Source organism: Colletotrichum destructivum, chromosome 2 (genome assembly GCF_034447905.1).
Source record: "Colletotrichum destructivum chromosome 2, complete sequence".
NCBI lineage: Eukaryota > Fungi > Ascomycota > Sordariomycetes > Glomerellales > Glomerellaceae > Colletotrichum > Colletotrichum destructivum.
Window position 1 is genome coordinate 4638514 of NC_085897.1, and position 15565 is coordinate 4654078.

Here is a 15565-nt window from a genome sequence, read left to right on the forward strand (position 1 = left end):
TCCATCATAGGGAGTCCGGTGCATTAGTCAAGCTGAGGTGGGAAATTCACGCGTGCTACACAACTAGTGGTGTGTTTTTCTTCATTTCGACTCATTTCAAGTGTCAATGTTCAAGTTGAAAGGAGCATATCAGACTTCCTTACGAGACATAACCTTCCACGTCCATTTCGCCTCAGTGAATCCCTATTATCCTTGCCTAAACCCTGGTATATTCTCTTCACCATCTCGCGTCGTTGAAGCGACGCGGTTGTAACTGCCGTCGAAAAGGACACAATTCCCGGCTGGAAGGACAGATAGTTGCTATATCCACTCGGGGAAGTCATCTCCCTGTACCCCCATATGCTTGCATGGAATTCAAGTCTGTTGGTATTCCCGTATATTCGTCTATTATGCTCGCTGACCACATACTAGAACAATCGGCATAAAGAAGGGCCTGGACGGGCGCCTACCCAACGACTACGAGCCCGTCCCTATTGATACTCACAACAATGCTTAACTAGACACCGTGTCCGTGTAAGGATAAAACGGCACATGCAAGGAGATGGAGCTGTTAGGGTTCCTTCATAGCCTGCCTGGGCCTGCGACACAGAGCTTTGGTATAAACCAGAGACGCGGCAACATAGTATTACGAGAGCTACACAGGTGCATCAATAAATTAGTAGAACCTCTCATAGGGTATTGTAAATGAAATAGTAGAGCCCTCTAAACTTTGGGCGAATGATGGCTGGTACTGTAGGCCTCTTGAGTGGTAGACAAAGCAATCACGAAACGGCAGCAGCACAGAACGCGAAAAAAAAGCCACCCCGGAAAAAACAACACCAGAACTAGCAGGAATTCCAGTATGGTACTATTTGTTCTCAAAAAACCATCGGCAGGCCGACAACGTTTAAGAGCAGATCGTCTCTTGAGTCAGGACATGATGAAAGGACGTCAGCAAGAGTGCAACGGGGCTAAGGCCGTGCTCCACTTCTCACCGACGGACGGTTAGACACCGGACCGTCGTCGGCCCCACCGGGCGCCGATATGGCCAACATTCGCAGTGTTTCCATAGCAACATCTAACATCCGCGGCATTGATAAGATGGACGCTGCCCTATGATAAAGTCTTGTTACAGTTTCCCTAATGGCGTTGAAATTGAGAGCCACTGTTGCAGCGTCACTGCCTACGTGCTACTCTACACTCAACTCACTATCTGCCTAACTAGACATCTTGCCTGGCTATCAGTGGGACAGCCAATACTGGCCAACACAAACCAGAGCAAAAAGCCAACACGAATCCGCAATACACATCAAGTTTCAGTTCATACATCCCTACTAGGCCAGCTTCACACCTCTGTTTCTAAACCGTGGTAACGCTACCATTTTCTGCCAGAACTTGTTCAAAGAATATTCAGGACACCCATGCATTCATTCAACAGATCTACGACTGCTGGGAGCCCTCTCTTGGCCCTATCTGGTCAGACCGGTCACTGGACGCATGATGGGTCAAGACATTGTACTGAGGAAATGGGTATCATTGATCGCTTCCAAAATGCCTCGCTAACTAAAACGCCTCGTAGTAGATATCTACGACCCTTCGCCCTTGATAACTTTTGTGTTCTTTTCTCGACACTTCTTTAAGATCCCACTGTGAAAAGTGAGACAAAAATACCCTATTTCCCGTTACGAAGCTCGCAGCCTGACAGCAAAACACTGGTGTGGTCCAACCTTGGGGATATCTCTTGTGCAAATTCATCCCTGATGATGAAAAAAAGCCGAGCGCCTTGCAATGCACATTGTGCCCTGGCCAACAAAAAACTGCTTCGAAATCCAATCGCTGTCCACATTATCTCCTTTTCGCATCCATCTCTTCAAACTCAACCACTCTCCTCACAGCCACTGCTATAGCCGCTCTCGGCACCACCAGCGGTAGCGACCGAACTGCCCGAAGCGGCAGGGAGCTCGGCACTCAAACTCTTGCTGCGACCTCTAACCGTTCCGGCGGCGGCGACAGCGCTGCTGCTACTGGCGCGCCGAATCTCGTGAGGGAGGATAGGAATCGTAACTTCATCGCTGCTCTCCTCGCTTAATCTACCCAGCGGTTCGTCTCCATCATCCGGCTCAACATCCTCCTCATCGTCACTGGACATCTCGACATTGTCAGGGTATTGGCTCTCAAATGTGGTCGGGTAAGGCCGACTCCCACCCGGTGCTCTGGGTAGGGCGTCAAACTCCGAGTCATATTCGTCTGAAGTCTCGGAAGTATCGCTGTCGAACGAGAAATACATGCCTGGGGGAGGCAAAGGTGTAGGGTTCAGCTTTCTGATAGCTCTGGACGTGTACTCGATACTGATGGGTGAACGCCTTTTGGATTCGGTGTTGCGAAGCTCGGCCTGCGACGAAGATCCTAACGGAGATGTGATCCTGTTGACGATCCTAGTGACGTTTTTGGGATCGACCTTGGACGAGACTGGCGGTAGCATATCGGTCTTGGGTCTCTTTGTAGTGGCAACAACCATGAAATGATCGTCTGGAATGACTCCGCCCAGCCCGCATGCATCCAACTTGGTACCAGCAACGTCTTGAGAAACGTTGGACCACGGAAAATCGGCCTCAATGTCCATCGCATTGTCAACAGAACCTGCTTCCGTTGCAACTGCCACGCTTGGAGCATTTTCGCCGTCGGTCAAGGGCCGGTAGGGGAGCGCTGATCCGGATTCCGTGCGGCACGGTGCTGGCCTCGAAGAGTCTGCGCTAGACGTCTGTTCATCCTGACCTGTAGAATTCAAGTATGACGGAGACGTGTCTCCAGGGTCACCAGATAGATCCATGCAGAAGGGGGCACCACTGTAGTAGATGATGGCACCATCAAGGCGGCGCCTCTTCCGCCGAGCCGATCCTGACCCACTATTTCCCCATCGCGACTCTCCTCTGTTACTGTCATCGCCGGCACCGAATGAAGAGCTCGTATCATCTTGGGAAGTTTGCTCGCCTGAGGACGAATGGTGCACAAAGAGCGGTTGGTAGTGGAAACTGTCAGCGGACGAAACTTTCAATCCCAATCCCAGGTGGTCCGATGGGTTCTGGCCTGCGGAGGACAATCCGCTCTTGGATGCATGTCGGCGTTTGCGCTTGTTCGTGTGCCCGGTCTCTGCGTCCGGATCGGACCCTTCCGAAGGGCTGGTCTGAGAGGTGTCCCCTGAGCTGTCGCTACTGAACTTCGTCCCTTCGGTTCCTCCCCGCCATCGAATTTTGCGACCGTCAGGCGATAGCTGAAACTTCGTGCTCCTCTCGGAAACGGCGCTGCGAATGTAGTCGGGCGCGACGTTGAGCATATGCAGCTGGGCCATGTTGCAGAGCAGGTTTAAATAAACCCAGCCATCAGCGTCCGGAGATACATCCTCATATGTCGCGAGACCCGTCAAATGGGGCGGGGCCAGGCCGAGATGACGGATGTAGTCCATGTTCGCGGATGGATTTTGTTTCCGGTCCGGATCAAGATCGAGAGGTCGAGTGGGGCGTTGGTCGGGGACTGTCGGGTCCAGAGGTGATGTCTCGTTGACCAACGAATTGCCTCCAGAGTCGGGTTGGTCTTCGTTCGAGTGAGACGTGGAACCATAGTCTTTTGCCAATTCCTTGGTTTCTTCGGATGTCAGGATACGTGCTTCCCGGGAGGGCTCGTGAAAGCCCATTGGCACGTTGGATGGTCCGTGGTTCGTGGTTGTATGTCCGGTAGCTGGCTCCACCATGATAGGGGCATAGGAAGCAATGTTCGCAGAAGATTTGGGCTGGTTCTGAGTCAAGTTCCGACCGCCAATTCTACCCGTGAAAATTTGTTCCAGCCGACGAACGATCAGCTTTTTCTTGTCTTTTTCCGTCAGAACCATGTGGCGTGGATACAGACCCTCAGGAATATCTTTGAGATAGTTCTCCACTTTCTGATCCGATGATTTGGCTCTTGAACTGATCGACGGCCGTGCAAGAGAAGTTCCTGAAGAGTTGGCGCCAATCGACATGGATGCGTAAGCAGAATCGACAGGCCTCGAGTGAGACCCTGATGATGAGGATGCATGCTTGGAAGCGGATCCGGACCCGGATTCTAATCGGGCCATGTGCCGAGACTTCTGCCTCGCAGACGAAGTTTCAGCACTAGGAGATTTACTCTCCAATCCGGACGCAAAGTCGCGAAGGGTGCTCTCCAACTCTCTCTTTTTTCGTTTCGGGAGACCATGGACCTTGATCTCAAATAACTTGTCTCGCTTCATCATCTCGGGTCCCTTTTGCTTGTATCGCTTCAGTTCATCCTTGAGCCTCTTAATCTCGATGGTCAGATCATCGATGACACTCCGATAATCATCGGCACTGCTGCTGTGCGTTGCACTCGGCTTGAAGTTGCCGGGCATGGGAGGCACCAGGTGTGTAGGGTAACTAGTCTGTTGCGGGTTATCTTCGTTTGAAGACTCGCTCATTTTTTGAAAGAAGGGGGTGTCAACTGAGAACATGATTAGCATATGCGCACAAAGAAATGCGAGTTCACACTGCCTCACCATCCATTCCGTGAGAATACGAGGCAGTAGGGTTCTCGTTGTTCTGATCGAACCATTTCTTGGGGTCACTGGGTCCAGTGTTGTGGCTCTCACCGGACGACTGCCTGCGCGATGGTGACGACCCCGAACTAATTTCTGGGGCAGCACGCATAGATGCGGCCCTTGTGCTCGCCTCTTGAGCTAAACGATGGTTGCGTAGGGTTATCGATTGCTCGGGAGACGACCGACGCGGTAACGGGTGGCCTTTCGGCGACGTCGGCGGCTGCGTACCATGCGATATGTGCTGGGCGTCGGACATAATGGCGGCATCAAGACGTTGTCTGCCCAAACCAAGAGGGTTGGAATCGGTACTAGAGTTGCTATGCGAGCAACGAGGAGCGCGCCATGGAGTTGGTGGAGGTCTGGATCTCGTATAGTTCGCCGTCGTATTGTTGTTTTCTACCTTCAAGTAGATGGAGATGTAGCTGTGCAAGATGGACGTGTTAGTGTTGGAGGAGCAGTTCATTACAATCCAAGATTGAACCCAAATTGGGGACGTTGAATATAGTCCAAGTGAAGATTGTAAGGCCAATTGTGGAAATTGATTGTGATTGGCTGAAGCATCGATCGATCGATCGATGAGTGAGAAGGTATGACGGCAGCCTCCATAACAAACTGGCACTGTGAGAGGGTCACACTTACAATAGGTAGCACTTACAATAACCGAAGTAGCGGCACAGAATTAGGGTGCAAGGTTCAGGTGGTGAAGATGAAGCTGTATGCTCGGCACAGTGGCGTTTCGAGCGGCCGGGGGATGGTTTTGTCGTTGATTGACAACAATGCGAATCAACGCGAAGGCGACTTCCGAGTCGTGTCGCGACTTGAGCAAGATGAGCGTGACGTAGGAAACGGTGTCCGCGGCAGGTCCAGTCCTGGGCAATATGGAAATCGTTGTATTCGTCTCGCTGCGTAGAAAGGTATGGATTGCTGCTAGGACGTTTTGTGGCGGCGGGGGGTTCAGTAAGAAGAACTTCGACAAAGCCGTCAGAGTGTGAGCGGAGGTCAAATGAAAGAGAGCAAAATCGTCTGGTTAAGCAGTACCGGGTCGAACAGCAGGCAACAAGAACCCCAGTCGGTGGTAGTCAAACGAGACGATGGACGTGCTCTCAAAGTGGACGAGGGCCCAATAGGCCCGGTAGAAGCGGGAGAGGCGACAATCTGGTGACGACCGGGCTTGAGAGGTCGGTTGGGTTTCGGGCGGAGTGATGGGGATTCTTTGGGCGATATTATGTGTGGGTAACGTTCCGACAGAGCGAATTTCGATATGTCGAGTGGGAAACGCGCAGAGCGTAATTGGCGAACTCGTTGCCGTCGTCTTGTTCTGAAATATCGACTTGAGGAGGCGAAAAGTGTTGGAAGGAAGCCAGGAGGGACAGGTTTGGTGGACGGGATGAAATGGGAAAGAGTCTCCACTCCCTCTTTGGCTTGGAACAAAATTGATCAATCCAATATGGGGGTCGATCTAAGTAGGTCTGTTGGGTCAAAGACTCATGTTGCACGAGGGAGACCGTGAAAGTAAAAGCCCTGAATTCGTAGCGATGAGGGTCCACCATCCATCCCGTAGGAGAGTGACGGGAGGGTGGATGGCCGAGAGCACCATAACACCCACGGTGGACGGGCCTCAAGCCCTCGGAATCGAGAATGGTAGAATCCGTTCTGGCGTCTGACGGGGTGGGCAACAGGGCAAAAGGGCTGGGACGGGACGTGAAGTTCTGGGTTGCGAAACGTTTCGTGAGGTCTGGCCAGCTCCCTATGCGCACAGGTGGCAGGAGCGGCCCCACACCAGCTCGAAAGCTGCTTGGTCTGATCTCCAGGTCCTGGCAGGGTTCTCGGGATCGAGAGTCAATCGAAGAGGGCAAGTGGGGTGACTGGTCTGCTAGTGCAAGTACATGTGTGGCCACTTTTGTTGCGTCGGTAGAAATGGGTGTGCGTTCTTCCCATCCGCCGTGTCTGGTCACAAGGGGAGTGTTTTTAGAATGTTCCGGGCGTGGCTCATCTCACTAGCCAGCTCTGCAGGGAAGGAACGAGCCAGATGGACGCACCTAGGCCCAGGGAACCCTCATCTTACCTATCCTTTGGATCCGAGGGCCCGGCAGATTTCAATCTCCTCTCCTCTACCATCCTCTGCCGTCTGTAGCAAATTGCAGTTGCGTCACGTGCACCATGGTATGGACAACGGCAGCCGACCACGGAATCAAAAGAAAAGAAAAGCATCGATGAAGAGAGATGTGCGATCTTGATTGCATGCTGTTCCAAAGCAACCACGGAGCCCTGTAGCGTGTGCGCAGCTGGCATCGCGCTGCAGAAAGAGTGTGGAGTGTGGCCCTCGTCGCTATTGGAACCCTCCCCCCTCTCCTACTCCCTCGCGATCGCGATGGTGTCGTCCTGCACACGAACATCTCGAGGAATCGTCAAAAGCATATTTGAAGACAGATAACCATCACTCTGGCATATCCGCCGAATTGGATCATTATCTTATTTTATTTTATTATTTTATTTTGCATCATCGCCATTGAAGCTTGTTCGTTACGCAGATGTACTGCCAGCGAGGTATCGTTATTCATCTTCCTCTTCGAGATTCATTCGTTTCCGAGCTACGGGGGTGACATGCCGATCGGTGATGGCCAACGCGGCCGACCACTCATACGCTGCTGACAGAAAGATAATCCCGAGCTCAGGCAGGCGTGACGTTTGCTTACGTCACGCCAATCTCAACGTAACCGTTCCGTCGAAACCCCCTCCCCTTGGCCAACCCATAGTCCCTCTAGGCGCATGCAACCCGCGCGATCTTTGTTAGACTCGACTGCGATCCAAAGCAAAAGGTCAAAGGTGGACAGGGATAGACATCGAACGAACCGATTTTCACACCTTGAGTTCGACGTCTGCCCGTCTGCCCGTCTGCTCTCGTCGTAGAGATACAGCCTACGCCGTGTACTGTATACGAGCCCCCATGTCTGGAAGACGGCGGCAACGGCATTCTACACACGGTGCTTGCTCACCGTCCGAAGAAGAGCAAAGAAATATTGCAAGCGTCGACCTCTATTCGTCAACGGAGTGTATCCCGTGTTGGGGGCCCATGCAGCAACAGGCTAGCAGCCAATCGCCGAGCACCACACGGGCCGCGAAACGGCCAGTCATGTCGAGGGCGAGCCCGCAGTCTTGTGAGCCGCGATCTCGGTTTTGCCGTGTCATCGAACGACGTGCGGTCTCGCCCACCCGGCCGACCACGCCCACCTACCCCCATTTTAGCTGACCGTTTCTCCCATTTACCCAAGCCAATATCAATTCACAATCATAGTGCCAGTTTTCCCCATCTTGCCGGCCTCCTCATCGCCGATCCAGTTACGGCGCCTTGAGGCAACAAAACCCGCTTCTCCCCTGTGCTATTTGCGCGGACCTGTACCAGTCCGGATACCCCAAATGTACTTACTCTCTGGGTTCGTATCTGCCTCGCTCTTATACGGCGTTGGATGGAGAAAACCTCAGACCATGATGAAATTCAACATCAGTTGCATCAGCCCGCCGCTGCACCAACGCGCCTTATCATGTCCGCGAATCCCGAATAGGACTCACTCCAGGTCCATCAATCTGTCGTCAAGGTTGAGTTGGCATTGTCCCTTTCTTGGAACACCCCTAGACCCTTAAAAACCCTTTAACCTCCATTTTCCCGTCAAGCCAGGCTCGCGGCGCCTCTCCTTGCCAATCATACGCTACGGAGCCTGTTCCGGACCCACAATCCTCATATTCACTCGTCTCTTTCCCTCCCCTCCTGCGTCATTGCAGCCCGATCGGCAGGCCAACCCTTGCACCGGGGCACGACACTGTCTGACTGGTGACCGTTCACCTTCGAGGTTCCGACACTCGCTGACCGACCTGTTGTCACAGCAAATATCTGGAGCTCCTCCAGCAATCATTGCCACCACCCCGCCTTCAACTCGCCTGACCAGAGTTGGGCGCTTCAGCATCATTGCCCATTCCGGCGTCCATTCCAGTCTATCCATGCTGCCATACCGCCACGCTCCTCATGTGCCATTCAGGAACAGGCGCAGCTGCAGCCCAGCCTGGGATCCTGCCGCGGGTTCCTTCGCCTTCTCTATTGTCAGGGTGCGGCCATTAGGACTTTCAACTATATCCGCCGCCGCCCGCGGCTTGTAAAGAAACACACGGTACGCTCGCATTGCGACGAAGCCACCCTAGCGCTCTACAAATTTTCTTCCATCAAGGCTCGGCATCAGAGCGGCGCGTCGTTCGGGAATTTGTCGATAAGGGGCCGGGGTCTCCGGGCAGGCCAGCCGTCGGCCAAGTCGGACGATGCCGTAGCAACAACACGGATTGAATTGAACGGCCCGCCGCGCGGAGAGAATCGCTTGGGCCCAGGCGGCATGTGGCTGCGTCTCTCGGCGTGGAAGGACACCGCTGAGCGAGTTACAGCCAATCAGCTACTCTCATCGCCCTTTTGCAAATAAGGTTCGCCTCTCGATCTCTACGAGCCACATTACTAGCGTCGATCGGGAGCACTCAGGAAGGACCCTTCCTGCAGGGCCGTGGCCTCCTCGACGATCCCTATCCTGTGCGATACAGAAGATTCCCATTGTCGAGGTTGTGTTTTCGCATCTCAAAGCCATGCGATACCTTCAACACACAACAATTGCAATCACCATGCACCATGTGGGGCATCGTGCCTACAACATGGAGGGGAGTGTATCTTCACGACGTACGCCGCCGTGTTTCGACTCCCAGCATCGATGAGTCTCGGGGCTACCTACAAATATGCAACACAGACAGCTTTGTCTGGACCTTTCAACATGCTTGGGCGTTCGTCGGGTTGGTGAGTTGTCAGCTGTCATTTCTTGTTCCAGGCTTCGATCTCGAAGACCCACAGGGATATGGCCCAATCTCTAGTCTTTACCGGAAGTACACTGCCATTCTGCAGTAAACTAGCTCTAACTCATAACTTGTTTTCCTCAATAGCAAATTGCCTTGTGGCTTCGGCCCCTTTTCCGTACAGATCGCTCAAGTGTTCCGATCGCGGAACCCCCCGCTCAGTCGTCGTCTACAGTAGCAGTTCCAAGGGTCAGAAGATTTTGATCTGAAGGCCACACGTGTATCAACCCTATCTCAACCAGCAGGTGGGGGAAGGGGTGGTGTGCCGATTCGGGAACAAGGGCATAGTAATACTGCCAGGACCAAAACTTCCCGAGTCCCCTGAGTACAATACAGGACATGGCTCGACAAGCGAAGGGCCTGATCTCAGAACATGCGCCTTTAAAGTCTGTCGGCTATCGTCGTGTCCCTTACCATCGTAACGGTAACGCGCAGCAACCTGCGTGTCGGCTTTCTTGCCCGCTTCTGCTGACGTCGCGAAGCCTCGTTTTCTCCTTCACAAGCTTGTTCTAGGTTCTGACTTACGTCGGCAATGGCTTATCTTGTTGGCCGGTTGAAGCAGAGAATCGGTCACGCCGACACGGCACACCACCGGGCAGGCGGCGGGAAGACGACGATCCGCGCGCCCGAAAGAAGCTGTGCCCCTGTCCCAACGAGTGTTGGTTGTACAGGTAGGGGGATACTCAAGGGTAACAACCCACTTGTACCGCTGCAAGACGAGGGCGGCATGCTTGCTGACAGCGAGATCTCTTAGGCAAGAAGCTTGCTAATCTCTCCCCCTCATTATCCGTCCCCCTCATTATCCGTTTCCCAGGTTTCATCCGAATAGCGCGTGGCATTTTTGGGCCACCGCGACCCTGATCGACGACAAGGTGAAAGGGGTCTCTTTCCACCCCGCGTGCGACAGGGGTGTATGTAAAAGCCACAAACCCGACCAAGGAATGGGGACTACGTCGGAGCTTGGTCTCCGGCTGAGTGGGACCGCAGTTGGTGGCGGCGACGTCTGGTAGACGCAGATATAACAAATCGTAAGCCGCGGATCCGACGTACTCGAACGAGCTGTCTACGATACCTGTGCTCTTCTGTACCCGGCTAATCTGCTTGGAGTTGACGATTTCTAGTGAGTCGGCAATAAGAAGGGCATTCTAGTGTTGAGGAATTTGCCACGATGTTCTTGTGGGGGAAATAACCAACTATGAGGTGGGGCTGCCTGGGCAGGGACCTCTCCTGATGAGTAGAGGTTGACCAGAACCCGAGATATCGGGTGAGTCCTTTTTCCATGAGACCCTGGAGGGCCATAAACTTACTTCGGCAACGGCACACTTCGATGGGTTTCTTGCTACTGAGAATGAACACCTTGGCATAAACAAGAAGCGACTGGCGTAGGATTATACGCCAAGGATAAGGCTAAAGTATTCTGCCAACGGAGAGGACTCACCGAGCATCTGACGGCTTCACGCCCACGGCCCACCCATCGCTTGTGGCGGGCCATTTTCAACTTGAACCCTGAGAGGGTGGAATAGTTTTCGCATCCACGCAAACGACAATACCAAAATAACAAATAGCAGCGAGAAATAGGCGTACCTAGTCAAAGCGTCGCCTGTTTCCATTTCTCTCTCTATGTTTGACGTCTATGTATAACAGTACGATAATTCTGTTGCTGCAACAAAGACTCAAGACACTCCAATATTATTGTTATATCATATTGATTGTACCAATGGCAGACTTGCACATTGATCACTGGCTACATGCTCTGCTACAGATTGTGTAGGTGTTTTAATAGTGTAAACTTGTGGCGTATGTTGTCCTGCGTCCCCCTACATTGGACATAGTTGACCAGACTGTCGCCCTCCTACCCTTTTGTCCATACTCAATCCTGAGTTTAAAGTATGGAGTACGTCTCCGTGAACAATGCGAAATGTACAATGTCTATAATACAGCCGAGCTCTGCTGTTCCTTCAGCTGTGGAAAACACGCCGCGTGCTATGCCTCTCTTGCTACAAGCTTTTCACCGTACCGCACCAAGCCACTCTTTGCACCACTCCAGAACAGAACAGTTTTGGCTAGAATTTACACCTGACGAAACTCCGCGTCAACTTCTGGTCACAGACACGCAACCAGTCCAAAATATCAAACTTGTTTCCCAGTATAAGCCTGGCATATCTTTAACTTCCTTAACACTTCGTCGATGTCCCACGACACAACCCGGACCACCGTTGATGTTATCGTCACAGTGATATCCCGGCTGCTAAGCCCAGCTGGCGTAGTGGACCCCCTCGTCGGGTTGTGTCCTGCCAGCCCTCGAAGCGAGCGAGATTCCTCGGCGGAGTGGGGGTCTGCTGCCTCGAAGACGAGACCGGACACGTCGAACATGGTGCGCGCAGAGGTTAAACTTGAGCCCGTGGCGCATGTCGACGTCGTGGGCGTCGGAAGAGTGGTAGGCGGTCTTGGGCCTTACGGCGAGGCACGGGTCCGAGGATAGTAACGTTTGCTGGGTGGGATGTATGTAAGGGCCAGCTTTCTACTCGGAAAACTCTATCTTGAAGGTGTTTGTAATGCGAATAACCCGACCGTGTGTCCCCGGCCCGCTCCTCCGCTTCTTCCCTTCCGCATGTACAACCCTCGCGGCTACTGAACCCTCGCTCACCACCTTCCTGTTCTCAACAGGCATGGCGTTTTTAGCTCCCGTGCAGGTATCCGGTTTCTCATTTAGCTGAGCGGCTCTCATCAAGAAAGTCATAGTCTGGGCGGGCTTGGCTCTCGGCCTGTGACATTATCCCATGTCCTACAAAAACTGGCGAGCTAAGTCTGTAAACCGCCCCCATCCTTTGGTTGACCTTGCTCGTGACTATGCTCAGTGACCGGACCGACGGTGTCAGAATGTAGTATTTGACGGGCATGGAGGGGAATAATGGAGAATGTGGTCTCTCGTCGTTGTAAATGGCAAACACTTTTCTCATAAAGTAAAGCACTGCGGCCTGTGTAAAAGTCCTGTTGAGAAGAGGACTACCCGCGTTGCTGTCTAGTACTTGCCGTGAAGTCGCCATTCTCCCACCTCGACATAAACAGCCAATCGCCCAAGAGCACGTTCGCGTCTATAACATGACGAGCATACGACGCACAACTTTCTGGCACGTAGACCATTCCTAGATTAAATCCACCAATGTCCAGCTGCTAGTACCGTCTGATTCCCTTCTTTTCCTCTTGCGCCGCCTCCTGCGCCTGCGCGTTAATCTGGATAGCTTCCTTCAGCTTCGCAATGACCTCGGGCTGATTACTGAAAGCTCTCTGAAGCACCTCGTCCAGCTCCTTCTCAACCTTGCCGATCGGCTTCACGCCCGGCTTCCTAGCGCGGGCATCGTTCGTCAAGGCGCCCCATCGCTGGGTAAAGGCGACGATAGACTGCCTCAGCAGCTCATCCAGCTGCTCGCTCATGTCTTCGACCGTAAGTGTCTTGGCCGTGACGGATGCTTGCTGCGGCGCGGCACGCGACCAGAGGGAGCCGCCGATGATGTTGCTGACGAAGCCCACCCAGCTCTGGGGGCTCAGGTTGTCCCAAATGTGGCCGAAGTGCTGCATTGCCGCTGCGTCGCCTCGGATGTCGCCGATCTCGAGAGATACGAGCTCATTCTTGATGATGAGAAGATTTTTTACCATAAATAAGTCGGCGTCTGTTCCCGCTCTGATGGACTTGATACGGGCTTCGGCGCGTTGGAGTATCTGAATGGTTTCACGAACGATCTTGAAGACGACTTGGCTATTTTTTTGCTACTGGATATCAGCTTTGGAGAATGCTTACGAGGCCAGTACAACTTACGCTTCGTTCCTTGGGCATGGCCTGGTCGTACATGGCCAGGAGTTTAAGTGCTTGTTTGACAGGCGGGAAGGCGTTCGAGGAAGAGACGCCATTGATGACAGGCCCGATGGTCAGGGTTTCATCCTTCACCACAGCCTTCGCGATCGTCTTAGTGATCTCCCCTTCGAATGCGCTGTCTGTAAAGACCCAGAGATGTTCGGTCAGCAGCCTGGCGCTGAGCTCTCGACACTGGCGCGCGAAAGGTGATTCTTCTTCGTCGTAGTCGAGGACCAGATACTCGTTGGTCAGCCATCCCACAACGCTGCAAATAGTGTCCAGGTCTGCCGTTTGTAACGCTGACTGTAGGTTGGCGGCTATCTGCACGAGGTTTGCCGGGTTGACAAGAGACCTCTGGTTGGATTTGAGGACCCCGTAGGCCGATTCTGGGTCAGAACTCCACTGCAGGTCCAGGCCAAAGATCTTGGAGAACAAATTGGCCTCATTGAAAGCGCGCTCAAAGCTCTGTTTGATGTAATTCCTCGAGGCTGTCTCGACGGATAGGTCTTTGATCTCCTTCTTGAACTCGTCCTGATCATGCTGCACAATGGGCTTAAGGTCGCGGTCCCGGAAACCCAGATAAGAGCTGAAGAGGTTGCTAGTGGTGTTGGAATAGATATCCTTGGCAACACTGGCGATCGGAAGGCCATATTGATCGTACACACTGCTCCCGACCTTGTGGACATTAGGGATTAAAGAGTACGAGTCGAGTATCATCTCCTCGAAACGTCCATATGCGACCGCGTGTCGAGTAGCCTCTGACTTGGTTCCCGCAATCAGGCTAGAGATCTCGGACGATATGCTTTCCAACCGGTTGGTGAAGCCCACTTCGAGCAGGTGGAGCGCCTTGGTCAACAATGCTTCATAGCGAGCCAGGTACGACTCGGCATCGCGGTAGTTTGTCTGGTTGCCATTGTCAGTCTCACTTCAAGACCTTGTAAGAGGACAGCGTACGTGTTTTGACATGAAGCCAATGCAGGAGTCTAGGTTCCTCAGAATCTCGCCAAAAGAGTCGTCGTCAACCAACCGTCCAGCACCAGGGGCATTGAGTCTCCTGGAGACGTTGTCGAGGTAGGCGTAGAAGTGGAGATCGGTGCCGACTTCATCTGCCAGCTTCTCGAGCCTACGCTGTTCCGACAAAAGGTCCTCGCACTGAGACTGGAACGAGCTCGTCTGTGCCTCGACGGATTGGAATGACTCGGACAGCGTCGTCAGGAGCTTCAGCGCTGCGTTTGTGTCGTCGATGAGTGTATCGAGGTGTCGTTCGGTGAGGGTGAGCTGGTCGTTGTAAAGTCTGGGTTGAGATTAGAGCCGCCTCTTCGCAGCAAGCAGCGCCAACTCACAAATACTCCTGCTGGCTAGCCTCACGCAATTCATCCTCATACAGGCTCAGAACTGGGCGGTGGTCTGTCTTGGAGTCGGTGGTGTCGGCCGCAATATCCAAGGCATCCCATATCTTGTCCTTCCTCCGTCTGCGCTTCTTTCTCTGCTCATCCTTGGCCAATTGAGCTCGAACAACGTGGTAAAAGTCAGAGTATGACTTTGCGCGGCGGAGCACAGTTGCTTCGGGAGGGGTGTTGCGATCTTCAACCCCCTCTAAGATTTCGTCGAGAGTTTCTGGAGCACTGGAAGCTTGTGGAATGCCCTGACGAGATAGCACTGGTTAGCGAGCTGTCCATAGAGAGGCAAGACCGGTACGAGGGAGGGTATTCGGAGCTCACGTTAGATTGCTGCAACAGCGACTCCTTGCGGCGGTGGCCAGGACCCGGGGCGGCCGATGTGGCTTTCTTGGCCACGTCTGGCACGAAGCTGTACCAGGAGTCGTCGTACATGGTGGACTGCCTCGAAAGCTGTTCGGGGGTGTGGACGGGATGCTCTGGCGCAAAAGAGGTCTTGTGCTGTCCGGTCTGGCGCCGGTCGATGTTCCCACCAAAATGCCCGCCCGGACCGTGCCAGACAGCTCAAGCCAGCTCAGCTACAACGCTCGCCCACCTAGGTACCTACCTTGGGACCTGTAGCGTGAAATGGGCGGAAAATCATTAGCCCCCACTCCCCAACTGCGGCCGGCTGTCCGACACTGCGGAAGTGAAAATTGGAGCCCGGATGCTCACCCGCTGCGGGGCGCACGGACCCTAGTGATGACAGGGGTCCCTGCTACACTCTTGATTTGGTGCTCAGCGAATCGAAGTTTTTAGTTTTCGTGGATGACCTCACGACCTGTCAGCGAACCTCCCGGTTGCACCTCACCATTAGCCGCCTCTCTC

At 53.4% G+C, this 15565-nt stretch overlaps 3 protein-coding genes across 3 annotated transcripts; 1 reads left to right on the plus strand and 2 right to left on the minus strand.

Moving 5' to 3' along the window:
- Positions 1 to 1492: 1492 nt before the first annotated feature.
- CDEST_03610 (Putative frequency clock protein) lies at positions 1493 to 6257 on the minus strand. Its single transcript, XM_062919769.1, has 3 exons — positions 5207 to 6257; positions 4526 to 4989; positions 1493 to 4470 (listed from the first exon to the last, which is right to left on the minus strand). Exons 2-3 carry the CDS (start codon positions 4821 to 4823, stop codon positions 1856 to 1858), a joined length of 2913 nt encoding a protein of 970 aa, XP_062775820.1. The 5' UTR covers positions 4824 to 4989; positions 5207 to 6257; the 3' UTR covers positions 1493 to 1855.
- Positions 6258 to 9092: 2835 nt separating this feature from the next.
- Positions 9093 to 11694, plus strand: CDEST_03611 (uncharacterized protein). The gene is made up of 3 exons (XM_062919770.1): positions 9093 to 10137; positions 10203 to 10476; positions 10556 to 11694. Exon 1 carries the CDS (start codon positions 9451 to 9453, stop codon positions 9655 to 9657), a length of 207 nt encoding a protein of 68 aa, XP_062775821.1. The 5' UTR covers positions 9093 to 9450; the 3' UTR covers positions 9658 to 10137; positions 10203 to 10476; positions 10556 to 11694.
- Positions 11695 to 12428: 734 nt separating this feature from the next.
- Positions 12429 to 15248, minus strand: CDEST_03612 (Putative oligomeric Golgi complex, subunit 3 protein). Its single transcript, XM_062919771.1, has 5 exons — positions 15023 to 15248; positions 14645 to 14946; positions 14256 to 14595; positions 13266 to 14204; positions 12429 to 13216 (listed from the first exon to the last, which is right to left on the minus strand). The coding sequence occupies exons 1-5, from the start codon at positions 15131 to 15133 to the stop codon at positions 12623 to 12625; spliced, it is 2286 nt and encodes a 761-aa protein (XP_062775822.1). The 5' UTR covers positions 15134 to 15248; the 3' UTR covers positions 12429 to 12622.
- Between the last annotated feature and the right edge of the window lie 317 nt (positions 15249 to 15565).